We start from the raw sequence: 17,650 nt of genomic DNA, 5'->3' as shown, positions 1-17,650 counted from the left end.
CTTCAGCTACAGAATAGAAGTCCAGTTGTTTTTGTTTTTTAACTTTTTTTGAATTTACCATGGCCTGGATGACTGAGAATCTACACCAGCAAACCCTGTAGTATCTCCTGATGGAAACGATTGTTTTAAATAGGAAAATAAATACAGAAGAAATGGATTCTAAAATATTAATATTTGATCATTCTTGATATATATCCATTTTTTTAAATTATGTGGATTATTTACAACCCCAATTCTGAAAAAGATGGGGCGTTGTGTAAAATGCAAATTAAAAACAAAATGTAATGATTTGCAAATCTAATAAGCCCACATTTTATTTACAGTGGAACACAGTAAACATATCAAATGTTTAAACCAAGAAAAGGTCATTTTGAATTTATTGGCAGCAGCACGTCTCAGAAACGTGACCGAGGCAACAAAAAGTTATAAAAGTACGAATAAGAAGCAGCTTTAGGAGCATTTTATTTGTTATTTTCTGCCTCATTTGATCTGAATGTTTTACTGCTGGATGTAAATATAAATATAAGCGTTTTTGATGATGCTTGTATTCTTTTATTCTGTTAGGTGACACGTTACATCTGTCGGACATTGACATGATTGAAGGCACTCCGGTCCTGGACATCAAACCCTACATCCCAGACTACGACTCTCCTGACGGCAGGACGGCTTTAAACTCCCGGCAGCACGAGTCCGACTCCGACCTGCCGGCGGCGGCGGCGGCTGTGAACGAAAACACGAGCGGCTTAAACCCCGACGAAGACTCTGATGAGTGGGTACAGTTTAACATGGAAAACCAAAGAGCGGCGGATGATGATGGTGGCGACGGTGGACGGACTCCTCTTCGAAGAGACCGATCCGAGGCAGACACACGTTCTGTTCTGCCCAGAGACGTCTGCGGTGTGCTGGACAAGCTCAGGGTCTTCGTAACCCAGGAGGATCGTAGGAGCAAAGACAGAGTTCCAGACTGTTCAAAAGCCACGCCGACGTCCATCGCCGCCGAGCGTCCTCGCTACGGGGAGGAGGCCTCTGCCACCATCGCCAGCTGGATCAGAGAGCCTCCTGTCGCCGGTCTGGATGTGCGCTTCACGCCTCACGCTGAGAAGCAGCTGGCGGAGTTCCTTCCTGCTCACCTCGCAGGTAAAATTATAAGAAAATTTATTCACATCAATGATTTTTTGCCGACACAGGGAAAAACATGACATGATGGGTGATAACAAAAGAAAAGCTTGTTTTTTTTCTCCACAAGAGGGTGCTGTTGTTGCTTTGTTGAAAAGCAGTCACTCGTTTATGTATCCTGTCTCATCCAGAGCGGCGTGAAAGCGACAGACCCAGGTTTAAGTTTCTGCGCGGTCCGGAGGAGGCCGCTGCTGCCATCAGGGGCGTCCTGTCAGCCGACCCCAGGTCAGTGTACAGGAGGACCCGCTGCCGAGATAGACTCTTCTTCTTCTCCATCGACACGGCGGACGTCACCTGCTGGTTCGGACAAGGATTTGTCGAGGTCCTGCAAGTTCGACCTGTAGGACATCACACAGCTGAAGACTTGCACAAATAGCTTCATCAAGTTTTTTTCCCCTCAATCATATTTTTGGCTCAAAATAAAACTTCTAATCAAGATGTTTTGATAATCTGAGAGAGCTAAACAAATAAAACACTTTGGGAGAAGATGTCCTCTTTTTGTCCTCAGTATGTTTGTGTCAAACCATATTATTGGTTCACGTTATAAAAGTAAATTAAAAAGTTTCTGTTGGTGTTATAAATGGGTACAAATGGGAACTTTATACATTTCTGTTGCTATTTGTTGGCAGACTGAACCTGTTAAGGTCGAGACTCAAAAAACACACAAACACGTTTTTGTTTTTAAATTTGCTTAGTTAGAATTGGTGAATGGATACTGAATTTTTTATAGGTAAATAGTCAAAGCAGCCCTGCGGTACTCCAAAAGTAAATCTGACAGCAAAGTAAATCGAGACATAACTAAAGTATCAAAAAAGAAATCTGCAGATGGTTTTCAAAGCAACACATAATTTTTTTGAAAAAAGTACCCAGACTAAAGGTGAAAGGTCTTTTGTAAATAATAAAGACCGGTGTGATAAGTCACAGAACACTGAGGAGTTTAGGAGGCTGTTCTCTATCTTCCACCGCCCACAGATTTACATAAGCATGTTAGCCTATGATGCTAACGCCAGGTTGTAGTTCCGTGTTGCTCCTGTAGGGGGCAGAAACGACCCGAGGGGGCGCTGCGTGTTTCACTGAGTGCGTCAGAAGAAGAGAAACGGACCAATGGGAGCACCGAGTTTTGTGTTTTTGAATGAAACGCGGTTGACGGCAGCTTGTTGTTATTGCCGTTGTAGAACCGGTTGAAGTTTTAGCGACAGAAAGGTAATTTATTTTCATATAATTTAACTCTCACCCTCCGACAGTGAATTAGGTGTTCGTTATCTGCGTGTGTACGTAAGCTAGCTCAAGCTAACGTAACGTTTTTAGTGACGTTGCTCCTTCACTTTATGTTTTCTACCGGACTGCTAATAATTACTGAGTCAGATGACAGTTTTTGCTCAGCTTGTTTTCAAGTCATAGACAGATTTTTTGACTAAACACATCTTGTCACGTTCTTTTATTGAATTTGGGTGAATTGCTCAAGTTTCTGTGTTGGAAAACAGGAAAAAAAAGTAACTCTGTTAATGTGGAAATCGCAAGTTTAGTTGTAATTGGGAGGATTATTTCCACCTTGAAGTGCAAAATCCCAGAAAACAGTACACAGGTGCTGACCACAAAGGTGGAAAATCAATAAAAACAATAATTTTGTACTTAAAAAAACTCTTCAAGACTGAAGTTGAACTCAATAGATGTGCTGTGAATTTATCCCCCCTTTATTTACAACAAATCTATATTACGAAGTGACTAATTGTATGAGCAGGAGGAATGTTTAAAGTGTGCAAAATCAGATTTTACATTGAAGTATTTCATTATTTCAGACATACTTAAACAGAATGAAACTTTATTCACGTGAGGCGACTGTATTTTTTGTTTGTTTTTAGCCCAGATAAAAACAGATGTAAGCACCTGTCGATTTCTTCTGCAGCTGTTTTCTGAGAACGTCGGGGCGATGTCTTCCAGGAAGTCAGGTTCCAGCGGGGAAGACCTGGTAAGGCTTTTACACTCGGCCTTGCACGTTGTGACGTTATCAGTGGGCAAACAAGCCAACAGTGATTCATTCGATCTTTATGGATTTTAGTCGTCCAGCAGATACGGAGAGCGGACGCCGCTCAGAAGCCTCAACAATGAGATCCTACACATGTCAACGCCATCATCGAGGCTCAAGTCCAAGTCTCAGCTCGGTGGGGATGCTGGGAAAATGGTAATGGTGGGTTTATTCAGATATGGAAATATGAATTGTTTTTAGGTTTATTCGTGACTTTAATGCAACACTTCTTTATCAACAGGGTGACTCTCTTCTCTGCGACTCCGAGCCCCATTTGCTCGCTTCTCAGTTGACCAAAACGATACTTACCCACCCTGATGGGACACAGACGGGTTCCGGGCTTGGAGATGTGACATATAAATCTTTTATTTGTGCTGGTGGCGAGGTTGAAGATTCAGTTATCTCTCACAGCTTGATGGAGCAGTCGTGCTGTGATCACATCGAGCACCCCTATTACAACCCTAACGTTAAACAGCCTCACTCTGTTGGCATCAGTGCGGTTAATGTCTGCGAAGTTTCCGGCAGTGCCTTCTCCTTTGGCGACGTGGATGGGAAAGAAGACGCACAAGACTTAGAATCATCTCATGCCGACTGCAGTGAGGAGAAACGAGTCACTTTAAAATCTTTCGTCTGTTTTGGAGGTGAGGTGGAACTTTCAGATACCACCAGACTGCACGAGGAGACCATTCCTCTGCCCGTGACAGACGTCAGTAACTCATCACAACACAACGACACGTACTTCGTTAACTCCTCCGATGACAGCACCCAGCTGTGTCAGGTGGAGCATGTGGATCATCCCTACTGTGGCGGGGAAAATGGGAAAACTCCTGCCTTCACTACCTTTCCTGAAACGACAAAAGAGTCAGAAACGCTCGCTAATGAGCTGAACGGATTAACCTTGGAGTCATTCAACTGCACAGGCGGTGAGGCTGAAGTACCAGCGAGCTCTGAACTTCTGGAGGAGACTCTTCCTCTAACATTTTCTCGCAGCGTTTCCGGCTGTGAGTCGCACCGTCACAGTGTGGATCAAAGTGTGGATCAAAGTGCGTTGGCTGGTGACGATGGTGTGCAAAACAGCAGTGATCATCCGTACTGCACCATAAAAAATAGGTCCACCAGTCAGGAGGGGTTTTCATGCAGCTCTAGAGTTGTTGGAGTTGAACGAATGAGCTTGTTGTTAACCGAAGGACGGGATGTTGCACATGAAGGCTCCGTCATCCTACCTGCAGCTGAGGATGGAAAGTCTGATGATGACCAGGATTTAGAGACGTTCCCTGCTCCGCCTCAGGCCCAGTGGGAAAACTGTCCACCCGTCGATGACTCTGCGTCCACGTCACTCACACAGGATCGTATCGAACGAGCTAACAGCCACCTGGAGACCGGTGAAGTGGTTGAATCACCGGCTGATATCGGATCTTCACCGACTAATGCATCTTTAAAAGCTGCAAATAATGTCACGGTAAAATATGAAGTGCAAGAAGTGACAGAACATTCTGAGGACAGCGTGGTGCCTTCAGTGGTTCACGGAGCTGAAAGGTCTGGCTGCAGCCGCCTCGCAGCTTCAGCAGAAAGTCCTGCACATCAAGGAGTTCAGGAGCGGCTGGATCATCTGTTGCAAGTATGTTTCCCTAATGGACCTCCTGAATCCAGCGAGGGACAAGACAGTGCTCTTGGCTCATCTGCAAATGGGCCAGCCTTTTGTAGCTCAACAGAAAAACCCGCAGAGGACCTCCCTGATGTTTTGAAAGTCCTGTCAGAGTGTCCCTCCGTTCCCCTAGCTGTGCAGTTAGGACTCCTTAGTCCTATAGTAAAGAGAGCTTCTTTGTCCTTACTAAAAACTCCTGGGAATCTGCCTCTGAACAGGTTCTTGGCTGACAACTTTGCTCTTGAAGGTGACAAAAGCCTGGTGTCCCACATTAACGCTGATCCCTCTAAGTTATGGGCAGAGCACATGGGAAGCCCCATGCCCCGTCCTCTGTTCAACTCCACGGCGGTAGGTTACAAGTCTCAGCCAGGCTCGGCCACCAAACAGAAAGCGGATTCGGGGGGAAAGACTCAAGCTGTGCCGCAGTCAGAGGATGCTCCACTGATCCCAGAGGGTCAACTCCAGCAGCAGCTGCGACAGATGGCGGAGTTCCTCATCTTGGCCTCTGGACAGATGGGAGCTACGGGTGCTTCTGCCCCACCTCCTGCCGTCTTCGCGGCCCCCTCACGCAGAGAACCTCACAGCGTCTGCGTCGGCACCAGTCCTCCGAAGCTGACCGACCGCAGCCTCAATACATCAGGAACGTTTGTGAGGAAGCGGGAACTCTCTGTGGTGGATTCCTGCACTGAGACCGACCCGCTCATCTGGAAGTGAGTGCTCCTTCCTCTGAATGAGCCGTTTGTTTCACGTGTTGGCATTACGCTGCAGCTTCTCACCGTCGTTTTTTTCTTGATGTGGTTTTAGTTTAGCTCCGGGCAGCTTGGGTTGTCTATCCCGGGAGGAGCTGGAGCAGAGGTTGATGTCTGGCCTGATCATGGTGGAGGCCCTCGTTCAACAGCTGGCCGCGGCGAGGGCGCAGGGCCCCGTGCCCGCGGGCCCCGCCCCCTCAGACCTGAGGGAGAAACTCGTGCAGACGGACCACACCGAACTCAGTCAGGTAACCACACAGAACGCCAACAGCAAGGGTGGAACGTGGACTAATAAAATGCTGTGGTTTTTAGCGCTGTAATGTGTGTCGCTTGCTTTCTGTAGACCACGATGTACAGAGACCTGTACGTGGAGGCTCTGAGCCGGATCAGTGAGCTGGAGCTCGATGGGAGGTCTCTGCAGGACCTCGTCCAGTCTGTGGAAGACACGAGGGCATCTATGGTGAGACGCTACAAAAGCCACACAACCTTAAGTTTGATCAGAAGACAGTGTTTCGTCATTTAATGTCTCTCATTGCAAATGGAAAAACAGGTTTCTCTGAGCGGAGACGCGGATGCTGCTCTCTCTAACGTGAACGAATGGCGGGACGCCGTCGGAGAGGACCGCCGCAGCCTCGTTTCTCACGTATGCAAACTTGCCTTCGCACGTTTCTCTGCTGGCGTGGCAGACAAGCTCATTTTCCCCCTCGTGTTGTGTCCTAACACATTTGACCCGACTCTTCTGTGACATCAGTATCAGCGCGTGGAGTCCCTGTTCGACAAGTGGAAGGAGATGCAGGCGAGAATGAAGCAGAAAGTAAAAAAGGTTCTTCAAGAAAGGGAGGACATGAGGACTGAGATGGAGGAGGCCTTCGCAGCTAAGGATGCTGTAAGCACTGATCCTCCTATGTGCCTTTTAGGACGCTGGTCGCTTTTTTTGGTGGTATTTTAGCAGCACGTGTTCACTGCCTGGTCTCTCCTTAGGCCTTCGGGGCGATGGAACAGCTAAGGACTCACTGCGCTGCGGACATTTCGGCTCTGGAGAAAAGTGTTGGATCACAGCAGGAACTCCTGGCTGCCCTAAGCCGAACCTATCCAGAGCAGGTACACAGAGTCGGCGAAGAGGAAACTGCTTTTAATGTATGTTAAGCTCTAGATTTGATTTATGTCCTTTCTTTACTTGCGTAGGTTGCATTAAACGAGGCTTGCGGTGAAACGCTGAGCTCTGCCTCTGATCTTTTGTCCCACACCATGGAGGAGCACTCCAGTTTGATGAATGAAGTACGTTCGTTGTATGAACTGTTCATTAAATGCATCTCATGTCCTATATGCCTGTGCTGTACACGAGGAACTGTTGTAGTTTACTCCCATTAGCCCACAAAAACAAAACGATACCCACGTACCATTACCTCTGAACTCTGAACGCGTGGAGCATTTATCGCCCCTCTCGTTGCAGCTCCACGCCGTCAGGAGCCTCCTGCAGAAAGCTGCCCCCGTCCTCCTCCTGCTCAACGAGAAGACGGCTGCTGCTTTGGCAGAAAGGGACGAACACCGCTCTGCAAGAGACCGAGCTGTTGAGGAGCGAGAGCAGGTCAGGCGTTCGTTCTTAATCTGGACCCTTTTTTTGTTTTTTTTTCTCCACCCCTCCTGTTTGACCCAAGTTGTTCGTATTTTCTCTTTTTTTTTTTTCTTTTACAAACCCGCGCTCAATAGCTCGAAGAAGAGCTGAGAGAAACTCATTTGAATCTCCAAGCTGCCAGACAGCACATCGGTGATTTAAACCTGCAGGTGACAATTCTGTCCTCAGGTAAAAAAACAACAAAAGTTAGTTATTTTTATTTCCTCCTTACAGACTGATTGCTGTCCAATAACTGCAGCTTTTCTTGGCTTCCCTTTATTTCCTCTCCGGGTTCTTTGTCAGAAATGGGTGTCCTGCGACAGAAACTATCAGAAAAGGAAGAGGAGAGTGGTCAGCTGGAGAGGAAGGCGACGGAGTTGTCTGCCACCATTTCCTCCACGCTGGCGTCCTACACCTTCCTGGAGCAGGCGCTCGCTGCTGAGACGACCAAGTATGACCCGCTCGTAAGGAGATCAAGATTAGAATTTAAAAAATAAACTACTTCTTTTACTTTTATCCTCCTCAGGTTGCAGCAGTCATGGAAGGACATCCAACAAGCCAACGAGAGAGCAAACCAGTAAGTGGTGCCGATACCATCGTAACATTCATAGCTGTAGGTCAGTTTAGTAAAATATTAATGTTTTAAGGAAGGGAGCGTGCTTTTGAAGGCTCAGACTGCTTGGATGTGTCGCAGTGACTCCTCGGTCTTTGTTTCTGACGTTTATCCAGGCTGACGGCGTCCCTGGAGGAGTCGGAGGGGCGTGAGCGCGAGCTGAGTCGGGCTCTGGCTCAGAGCGAGGACCGAGTGGGGCAGCTGCAGACCCTCTCTCAGTCTCAGGCTCTGCAGCTCCAGCAGCTCCAGGAGGTCTGCGCACAGCTCAGCGGTGTGCAGGAAATGAACGAGGTTAATCTTGCTCGTTTTCTTTCATTATTGGACGTTTTAAAAAAAAAAGCTCTTTTCACACTTTTCAGTGATTTGGCTGAGCAGAGTACGTCTTGGATGCATTTTATCTGATTGCGTTTTATTTTTTTTTTGGTGGGTTTGTGGTCTAACCTGGTCTTTATCTGCGGGCCCCTCAGTTCCTGCAGATGGAGAACGAGTTGGCGAGGGAGCAAGTGGCTGAAAGCGAACGGATGCTGAGGACGAACCTGCAGGCACTCCGGGAGAGGAACATCGAGTGCGAGGACCTTAGAGGAGAAGTTTGCAGACTTCAGTAGGTTTTCCTTCGTTCCGGTCCGTCTCTCTGAGTTTTTAGTTGGTTCAGTTTGCTCAAATGTAAAATACTTCTGAGCTGAGCTGCTCTAACGTTGTTCCAGCACACTGAACGAATTAAAACACCTTTTTTTTTTTTTCTCCGTGTGCTTCAGAGACGAGAACAGGAATTTGCGCGACGAGCTGAAAACGATGGGCTCTGCAGCCGACGCGGCTCGCACGGAGCTGGGCGAGAAGATGGCCGAAGCGGTCACTGGGATCACTCTGCTGCATCACACGCTGCGCGGGCTGACGGACGAGCTGCACGCCGCTCTCAGCGAGCAGGTGAGCAGGAAAATGCTTCTTGGGCTCTTGTCATGAACAGGAACAGGCTGTTGGACACGTGAAACAAACCTGTACGGTATATAAAACGTACACATATTTCTTTTCCTCCTTAGAAACAAGACCAGGAGAAGGAGTCAGAGGTTCTCTGTGGCGTGGAGCGTCGCCACCCCTCTAGCTCCTTCGTCGACAGCGTCATGGTGGCGCTAAGTGCTGAGAAAGGCGAAGACGTCAGGACGGACTCGTCCGCTGCGTCGGGTACTTCAACTCATCACATCTGGGCTCTGAACAAAGAGGAAACATTAGTGTTTATTCACCTACGAGGCTCATTTAGGAAGCTTTTGTTTAGAAAAGATGCTCGTTAATAACTCCTTTAAGGAGAAAGATGCTTCACCTGATCGTCACAATGCCAGTTTTAAGGATGAACATTGATATAATGTTTTTCTGATCTGCAGCACATTTGTAGCGTCCAGCAAACACAGACTTGTTTTAGTGAGATTCACATGTAACCGTTTATTTCAACTGGTTTAGCTTGTTGGGTGCAACTTTTTAAAAAGTAGTTAAGCTGTGTTTTAATGGTAAATCTTTAAGATCTAGTGTTTTCTGGAGGGAAACGTGAGGCCCGGCACCTTCTTATACACCAGGGTTTTAAGCTGAGCTCGTCTTATCTTGAAATGTGACCTAGTTAAAGATGTTTTGGTTGAATCTTAAAAATAACGCGATGAGCAACTGATGTCACAAGAACCTGTGTGATCTGCTGGAGGATGCTCAGCTCCCACCACACCAGACTGTAGGTCAATATCTGTAAACCTGACTGAGTCGTAGCTCTCCTGTGTGTTTAAGGTTGATTAGTTGTGGCGTTCGTCTTGAAACGCCTCCAGAACTTCATAATTTCTAGATGCACCTCGTGCATCCAATGAAGACCCTGCCGAAAAATGTCAATTTTAGGCCTTTAAATGTCCAGAGTTTCCATTTTAGGTCTTTAAATACATTTAGTTCCGTCGTAAAATTGTTGCTTCCTCCATTAAAATGAAAACACTTAAATTGAACGTGTAATTGTTGTAGTTCCGACAGAACTGCTGTGTGATGACAGACGCTCTGTCCGTTTCTCTGCTCCTGATTCTAGTTTCTTGTAGTTTTTTGATTCAGATTCAATCTTTTTGGCAAAAAATGACAATAACATCTGTTACTTTGCAGGAAATGTTTAATACGGTTCGTTATTTTCTTAATTTGAACCGTATTCAAACTTGCAGAACCACTGTTTCCTTCAAATCTGTCTGGCGGTTCAGGAAATATTTTGCTAACAGACAAACAAGAACACAAAGGCAACATTATTGCCTGCCTTTCATGGCAGCGGGTGAAAATAACCTGAAATCCCTCCTTTTTTTCTGTTTTGTCCTTCTCTTTATGAAACATTTTACACCCAAAGCTGCTGATCTGCACGACTGGCATCTTGGCTGCAGCTGGAATATAAATATAAACGAGTCAGACGACATGAAGCTACCAGCTGAAAACACGGTTGTTGTTTTTTTTGTCCGCTCTGACCAGATCCCCCCGAGCCGCAGGGCGACACTTTGTTCAGCGAGTCGAGCGCCTTCACCTGCATCGCAGCTCTGACTCCCGGGAGGAATCCGGGCGTTGAGGTGGAGGAGGAGGTGGTGGAGGAGGAGGAGGAGCGGCAGAGCGGTGGCGGCGTGGCCGAACTGCTCGCCGGCCTCAGCAGCACCGTCTCGGAGCTCGCCGGCGCGCTGGAGTCGGTGCGGAGGCACAAAGACGCTCAGCTGCAGGAGCTGCACGCCAACATGTGAGTGACGCGTGTGAGGAGGGAGCAGAGGAAGTCTGACGTGTTCACAGCTGCTTCAAGTAGAATCTCAGTTTTAGGATCTTTGATGATGAAGAGGAATCATATCTGACACATCATCAGTCTGAACCTTCCTCCAAACATTTATTTTACAATTCATGTAAAAATACGTCACATTTTCACACTTTCTGTTTGTTTTCTTTAACTTTTTTTTATCATTTTAAAGAAATGTATCTGCAAAAACCTTCTCTAGTTCATTTTAAGTTTTAATTTTAGGAACATTTTGATGCAATCACCTTTTAATAATGCTGCGTTATCACACAAAAAGTTAAAGACTGTTTATTAGTGTCAAACTTTCTTCTAGTTCGGTTAAAGCAGGGCTCTGCAACCCTCGGTTCTCGGGCCCCATGCGGGTCTTTTGTGCCTCTTTAGTGGCGTTTTGAAAACAAACATCGTTTACATTCAGAACCACAGTAGAAAAGGCTAGTTTTAGCTGTTTTACAGAGTTAAAATAACACAAGGAGCGAAGCATCAGTTCGTGAGCCACTTCGTTAATTTAACTTCCTGTCACGCAGCGTCCTCTTTCTCTGAAATCCACCAGAAAGTTGAACATTTTTAACTCATCTGAGGCAAGTTTCTGAGGGAAGAAACACAGACGGTACACATTAAAGTACAGTGTCCTATAAAAATATGGAGTTAGAAGTAATAATTACAAGAAAACCCTGAATCAGGTGAACGTTTCTGCCTTTCTTACTGTAATAAGTCAAATTAAATATCCAACAAACTGACATAGTTAATATGTTTGCTCTAATAAACGGGTTTAATTGTTATATTCACTTTAATAATTTATTGATGTGCCAGTAAATGCTTTATTATTTAAAAGTTCTTCAGGTATACTAATAATTTTCACAATGGTTCTTTTAAGACTTTTCATAAATTTGGTCTTTTCTTTTGTCCTAACATGTAAAAATACAAATAAATGTCAATTTATTACAGACCATAATGTCCCAATAAGTGTTTTTACAAATTATCTTTATTTATAAGGAGCAGAAATGGCCCTTTAGATTGAAAAGGTTTGATGTTCAGATTGATTGAATCAGGACTAGCAGCTCTTTCTGGTGGGGATCGTCCCACCACACGTGGTCCGTACTGCTCCACGTTGATCTGTAAGGCTCCTCTAATGGTGAGCGGTGTGCTTCCAGCCGCGGCCTGCAGGTGGAGCAGCAGGCTGCCAGCGGCTGCCATCAGGCTGAGGTGTTGGAGCTGAAGCAGCAGCTGAGCCGCCTGAAGAGCCAGGCTGAGAGAGGCAACCAGGTGCTGCAGCAGAAGGCTCAGGTGAGGACACTCGTCGCTACGACTACGACACACCTCAGATGGACCCAAAGGTTTTAAAAAAGCATCACCCCCCTCCTCGTCGTCTCTTGTTTTTCTTTTAAAGGATGAGAAAACTTTGACGAAGTTGATGGTAGACGTTCGGGAGGCCCAGGAGATTCTAACCAAACACAAGACCGACAACAATGTAGGAGATAAACACACAGAAACCACGTCGACCCTGGTTTTTAGACCAGTGTTAACGGTTATTTATGACTTTTCTGAACGTTCCAGGAGCTGCGTAAGGAGGTGGCTGAGCTCCGCCGCGCTCTCCAGCAGTCCAGGGTCGAGTCTCAGCTCCTGCAGGACGAGCTGAGGAAGTCTGGGGGGCGCTCGGCTGACGCAGTCCATCACGTGGAGGAGAAGATCCAGCTGCTGAAGGAGGTGGGACTTCATCATCACGAGCCCCTCAAAAAAATCTCATCTCAATCTCATTTTATTTTTATTATTCGATAAATGCAATCCCTCTGACCGATCTGTCTGTAAACATCTCTGATCGTATCGTCAGATGGAGAGGCTGAAGGCGAGCCTTCAGGAAGCGGAGCAGGCCCGAGGTAAACTCCTCGAGAGAGCGAAGAGACACGTAAGTACCGGTCGCACGCCGCGTCGCTAAAACAAAAAAAACAAAAACACCAAAAAAACTGGACCCTGGATCTTCACGAAACTCTAATCATCTCTTGCAGCAACTCATCCATCAGACCAACGTGCAGAAAAGTCAGAAGGAGCTTCAGATGTTAAACAACATGATGAATAAAGTCAGAGAGGTGAGGATTTCTGTTTTACAGAATTAGAATAATTATTTAAAATAACGAAAACGGGGGAAAAAAGCAAGACGAACAGACTGAAAAATGAATAAAATAGATTTTAAATGGTCCTAATCTATTATATTTTTTATTCTGTTATTAGTCTTTAGATAATTTAGTTCACAGAAGTGATTATTTTTCTCTCCACGCAGACTCTGCAGTCTTTGCCAGAAGTCATGAAAAGTTGTGAACGACTCCAGGAGCTGATCGAATACATCGGCTGACGCTTCTGTGTCCCATTTTATTTATGTTTTTAACTTTTATCTTCGAAACTCTGCTATTTTTCAACAATAATAAAATACATTTAAGTTTTAGGAGTTGTCCTTGTTGTTTTATTCTTTTTTTTATATTTTAAATTTTATCTAAAAAAAGGTGAAGGAAGCCATACAAATATCAGCTTTTAATTGTTTTCTTACAGTAATGATGAGAAGATTTACTGTTTTTATTAATGCTGTTTGGAGACGAAGCACTGAGCTCTGAATACATCCAAACAGGAAGCTGATTAAAGGACAAAATGATTTTTTTTTTAGGCTGTTGAAGGCATTTTGCTTTAATCATCTGCTTGGAGGTGAAGGCACGCTGCAAATATAATATCTGTTCGATATCTTAAACATTTGAGTCCAGCTGATCAGAAATAGTCTCCAGATTTAAACCCAAATTAAAATCTATTTCAAATTTCATGTCATCAGAACATTAAATGCGTCTCCTCTAAATGCGTCTCACATTTAAATGCTGTTAGTTTTCCCCCTCGTGTAGAAAAATAAAAGCACTCCAATCACAAAAACACAAACTTTAATAGGTTTGTTAAATTTTTTTTTTCTTTGAGCACACAATTTAGCCCAGAGCTGATTTCCCGCCGCCATAGATCAGCTCTCTGAACGAACACATTTACCTTTCGGTATTTGTCTTTGACCGCATCAAACCAAATAACCTTCCTTCCCTGCAGGAGCGTCAGGTTTAGGGTTTCGTCGCTGCAGATTGTAGGAAAAGATGGTTCATTTACCCTGACTGTAAATATTCACTCATGGGATGCCCGATGCACTGCTCAAACATTAGCAGAAACCTACAGTAATTAGTAATGATATATATATATATATATATATATATATATATATATATATATATATATAAATACAATTAGTGCATATATACATATACATTTAGTTTCCTAACTAATTAGTTTCCTTTTGTAGATGGAGTTTTTTTTTTTTAATGAAGCCAACAAAATATCAGTCTGTGTGACACAGGCTGTTAAATTTATATGAAACATATTTTTAAATTTAAATTCATCAATGCTTACAAAAATAAAACTGCCTGAATCTTTTTAAATTCTCATTCTGGCAGCAGAAAACGAGGACTTGTTTCCCTGCGAGTCCTAAGCGCAGGCTGAGGAGGGAAGAGGCCTCTCTGCTCTTGTTGTCTCAGTGGGATCAAATATTGAGTTACGAGTCGCTTCGTTTTCCTGATTAGTGGATTTAGGCGCAGCGCCGATGTCTCGTCGTGATAACAGGGGAGGACGGTCACGGTGGCTGCTGACACCGGGGGCTCCAGACAGCTCTTCAAACCAGCTGAGCTGAAACGCTGAAGCAACACGAGCCTGTTTTTTTTATTTGCTTTGTTTCTGGTTGCTTCACATACAACCCCCCCTTTTTTTACTTAAAGGGATTATACCTTTCTTTAAATCTGTGTTGCATTGATGAAACATTCGTTGCTGCAAAGATTTATTACCAAATGACTTTTATTTTTTGAAGAAAAAGGTGCTTTTTTTCCACTGTTTTTATTTACAACACAAAGCAAACTTAAGTGTGCATTTTATATTAATTAACTAAAAAAACATGCAGATGAATTAGAGCTGAGGCTGTTCAAACCAACCACTTACTGGGGGGAGGAAAAAAACAAAAAAAAGCCATTAACCACGAAGCACAATAACTTATATGAACATTACAAAGTCCAACAATATTTAACTTACCCATTCAAGTTGCGCCAAAACGACGGCAACAACAAAAAACTTGCAACCATGCACAGGAATGAAAGTAATTTTAAAGTTAAAGAGGCCTTTTTACATTTAGATCGAAACCTACGGGTTGTAATTAACAGGAAGTCACCGTCAGTCCTGAAAACGGGCTCTAGATTTAAAAAAATAAAATAAAATAAAAATCACAGTTGCATCTCAAGAGCTGGCCAGTCTGTTCGAACGTCACGAATGTAAAAAAAAAATGTCTGTCTCACTGAGTCTCTGAAGCTTGGCTCGACACTTTCAGCAGCTCAGATGGCGGGAACGAAGCGCTCCATGTTCCCCGGGTAGGAGGCGTGTCTCAGGTACCCCCCGGTGTTGCTGACGGGCCCCGCTGTGCCGTTGTACTGGGAGAAGGAGCCCAGCTGCACCGGGGACACCCTGCCGTAGTGCTCCACGCCGTCCGCGGGCCCGTGAGCCGAGGCGTGGATCCGCCCCGCCGCTGCGTACCCCTGTCCGTGGCCCTGTCCGTAGGAGCCCTGGTGGGTGTGATGCGGGTGGCCGCTCGGCCCGGAGTAGGTGAACCCCGGGTGGGCCGAGGCGCGGGGCGGCAGGGCCCCCCCGCACGGCTGAGTCTGGAAACCCAGCGCCCCCAGGCTGCAGGTGTTCGATCCGTTGGGCAGACCCTCGGGGCTGAAGTTCCGGTTGGGCTGCTGCATCATCTCTGACCCTTGACCCGCCAGCATGCTGGCTGAGGTCGGGTGTCCTATGATGTTGTTGATGCTGAACATACGGGTCTGACCGTGTCCGAACCCGGGCGGTGACGAGGAGGGGTAATAGGCGGAGGGCAGCTGCTGGCCGTAGGTCGGGCTGACGGTCATGTTGGGGTAGACGGCGTTGGAGTACCCAGCCGACCGGGTGATCTGGACCGGAGAGAACACTGGCGTGTCGTGCACGTACGACGCGTAGGTGCTCAGGTCGCAGCGCTTGAACCTCTTCCTGCGCCTCAGGAAGCTGCCGCTCTCGAACATGTCCTCGGCGTTGGGGTCCAGGGCCCAGTAGTTGCCCTTTCCCGGCCGGCCCGGCTCTCGAGGGATCTTGATGAAGCAGTCGTTGAGAGTCAGGTTGTGGCGAATGGAGTTCTGCCACTTCTTCGAGTTGTCCCTGTAGAAGGGGAACCGCTCCGTGATGAACTTGTAGATGCCCCCCAGTGTCAGTTTGCGGTCGGGGGAGTTGGCTATGGCCATGGAAATGAGTGCGATGTAGCTGTACGGCGGCTTGCCCCTCTGAAGGGGTCTCTTCCTCCTCCTGCCTCTGGGCTGCTCCTCTGTCTGCGGCGAAGGGTTGGAGGAAGGAACGGTGCTGTCTGCTGGAGAGTCTTTTTCCACTTTGACCACAGGCATTGTCATTGAGAGATTAAAAAAAAAACAGCTAAAGTGGCAAATTGTCACGAGAATTCACTGCAGAAGCTGCAAAGCTTTAGTTCTTCCACAGATTTGGGAAAGTTCCTCGTAGGTGTGGAACCAAATTAGATCCTGGACAGCGGAGATCAAAACAAGACATCTGCGCCAGTAATCTCGCTTAAAAGCCTCTTTTTTTTCCTCCCTTTTTCTTCGAATTTGACAAGGCACCGGAGTCCAAATCCAGCAAATCTTCAGTTGGAGAAACTTAAGTCTTGAGATCGAACTTTGTCGTTTCTGGACGCGGCTCTGCGGTTCAGCTCTGTTCTTCCGCGGAGCTCGGGGTGTCAGCCTGAAGAAGAAGAAGGATCGAGTCGCGAGAGTGCCATTTGTGGTGTTTGAGGTGTGAGAGAGAGAGAATGAGTCACTCCGTGTTACCTGAAGAGTGTATTACCTCTGCAGAGCACCTCGAGGGCCACACCCCCGGAGCATCACATGCTCTCAGCATACCTCGACTTTATACGGGCCTATTGTTCATGCTCGTCAAAATCTGACAGCCTTGTTGGCAAATATATATATATGTACACATATATTAAAGTATTTTATTTATTAATGAGGCTGTGTTGCGTGTATCATAACCTGAAAAGAGAAGAGTCTCTGCCTTCCTGATGAGTTCAGAAAAATGTCTAAAATCAGTTTAAGTAATTTTTACTTTTTTTTTAAAAGAAAAAACCTACAATCATCAGTTATTCAAACGAGGCCTTTTTTTTTTCCCTTTAGTTTAAATTACCCCAAACAGTCTAAAACAAATATAGTTTCCTCTTTATATTCAAATGCGTCTCTAAAGCCGACCTCAGTTTATTTTAAAAATCTAAAATGGTCCACGTTGTTTTGACGTTTAGCACTAAAGCGCCTCTTTAGTGGTAACTTAACCTATGAGTTGTTTTTCTACCTCGCTTCCTTGTTTGTTTTGTGCCAGTGGTTGGCCCAGCCAGCTGTGTTAAGAGATGTAAATGTTTTCCAGACAAAAGGCCCTCCAGTGATTTCGGCATGCAAAGTAAAGGCCATCATCATGAAGCCCGGGCGCAACCTGAGAGACGGGGAATGTAAGCGCTCGCGTGTCACCGCTCGCTGCTGTGCGAGGCGGACGATTCGCGTGGATCGATTGGTCGATTGGTGAACGTGGTGGGGGTAGTAGCTGAGAGTCATCCCCAATGTACGCCAACGGGTCCTTTAGCTGAATCGCTCATGAGCCACTGGGCGGATTTGAATGAAACCAATCGATGGTTGCACATCGACAATGGATTTTCTCTCGGAGTCGACCTGATTCTGGCAAACACGCTTCGACTCAGTCAACACGTGCGCCGGGCACAAACAAACGAGAGCTTCGACTCAAACTTCAGAGGAATGCTGGTTTCAGTGGATGAGTGCGTTCGGCGCCGGGGCCCTGGAAGGCGTTTAAGCCGACTTTAAGCAAGTTTTTTAGCTCCAACAATGGAAGCCGAGCCAATACTCTGAGCAGCTCAGGTGGTAAGGAGGCCCGGGACTCAACGAGGCCAGGGGGGGGGGGGGGGGG

At 46.1% G+C, this 17,650-nt stretch overlaps 3 protein-coding genes across 5 annotated transcripts in view; 2 read left to right on the top strand and 1 right to left on the bottom strand.

Moving 5' to 3' along the window:
• trmo (tRNA methyltransferase O) overlaps positions 1-1,664 on the top strand; it is a 5,865-nt gene extending 4,201 nt beyond the window's left edge. Inside the window, exons 5-6 of the mRNA XM_017418457.3 lie at positions 565-1,137; positions 1,308-1,664. Of these exons, the coding sequence (XP_017273946.1) occupies positions 565-1,137; positions 1,308-1,552 (818 nt within the window). The 3' untranslated portion in view covers positions 1,553-1,664. The remainder of the gene's footprint in view (positions 1-564; positions 1,138-1,307) is intronic.
• Positions 1,665-2,273: 609 nt separating this feature from the next.
• Positions 2,274-13,034, top strand: spag5 (sperm associated antigen 5). 3 transcript variants are annotated; one of them, XM_025004102.2, is made up of 25 exons: positions 2,274-2,379; positions 3,083-3,145; positions 3,236-3,358; positions 3,444-5,557; positions 5,652-5,844; positions 5,940-6,056; positions 6,147-6,239; positions 6,348-6,482; positions 6,578-6,697; positions 6,782-6,874; positions 7,050-7,184; positions 7,307-7,400; positions 7,515-7,662; positions 7,738-7,788; positions 7,941-8,115; positions 8,292-8,425; positions 8,580-8,748; positions 8,862-9,003; positions 10,294-10,549; positions 11,749-11,881; positions 11,985-12,065; positions 12,152-12,301; positions 12,426-12,500; positions 12,601-12,681; positions 12,873-13,034. In XM_025004102.2, the coding sequence occupies exons 2-25, from the start codon at positions 3,107-3,109 to the stop codon at positions 12,942-12,944; spliced, it is 4,923 nt and encodes a 1,640-aa protein (XP_024859870.1). In that variant the 5' UTR covers positions 2,274-2,379; positions 3,083-3,106; the 3' UTR covers positions 12,945-13,034. The 3 variants fall into 3 exon arrangements, with proteins under 3 accessions (XP_024859870.1, XP_024859866.1, XP_024859867.1); XM_025004098.2 differs by having other exon boundaries at positions 3,236-3,364; XM_025004099.2 differs by having other exon boundaries at positions 2,318-2,379; positions 3,039-3,145; positions 3,236-3,364.
• Positions 13,035-14,074: 1,040 nt separating this feature from the next.
• foxe1 (forkhead box E1) lies at positions 14,075-16,507 on the bottom strand. The gene has a single exon (XM_017411570.3). The coding sequence runs from the start codon at positions 16,081-16,083 to the stop codon at positions 14,986-14,988; it is 1,098 nt and encodes a 365-aa protein (XP_017267059.1). The 5' UTR covers positions 16,084-16,507; the 3' UTR covers positions 14,075-14,985.
• Between the last annotated feature and the right edge of the window lie 1,143 nt (positions 16,508-17,650).

The sequence above is a fragment of the Kryptolebias marmoratus genome, linkage group LG3, assembly GCF_001649575.2.
Source record: "Kryptolebias marmoratus isolate JLee-2015 linkage group LG3, ASM164957v2, whole genome shotgun sequence".
Classification (NCBI taxonomy): domain Eukaryota; kingdom Metazoa; phylum Chordata; class Actinopteri; order Cyprinodontiformes; family Rivulidae; genus Kryptolebias; species Kryptolebias marmoratus.
Note: the sequence above shows the minus strand (reverse complement) of the source record. Positions and strands in the feature narration are given on the sequence as shown.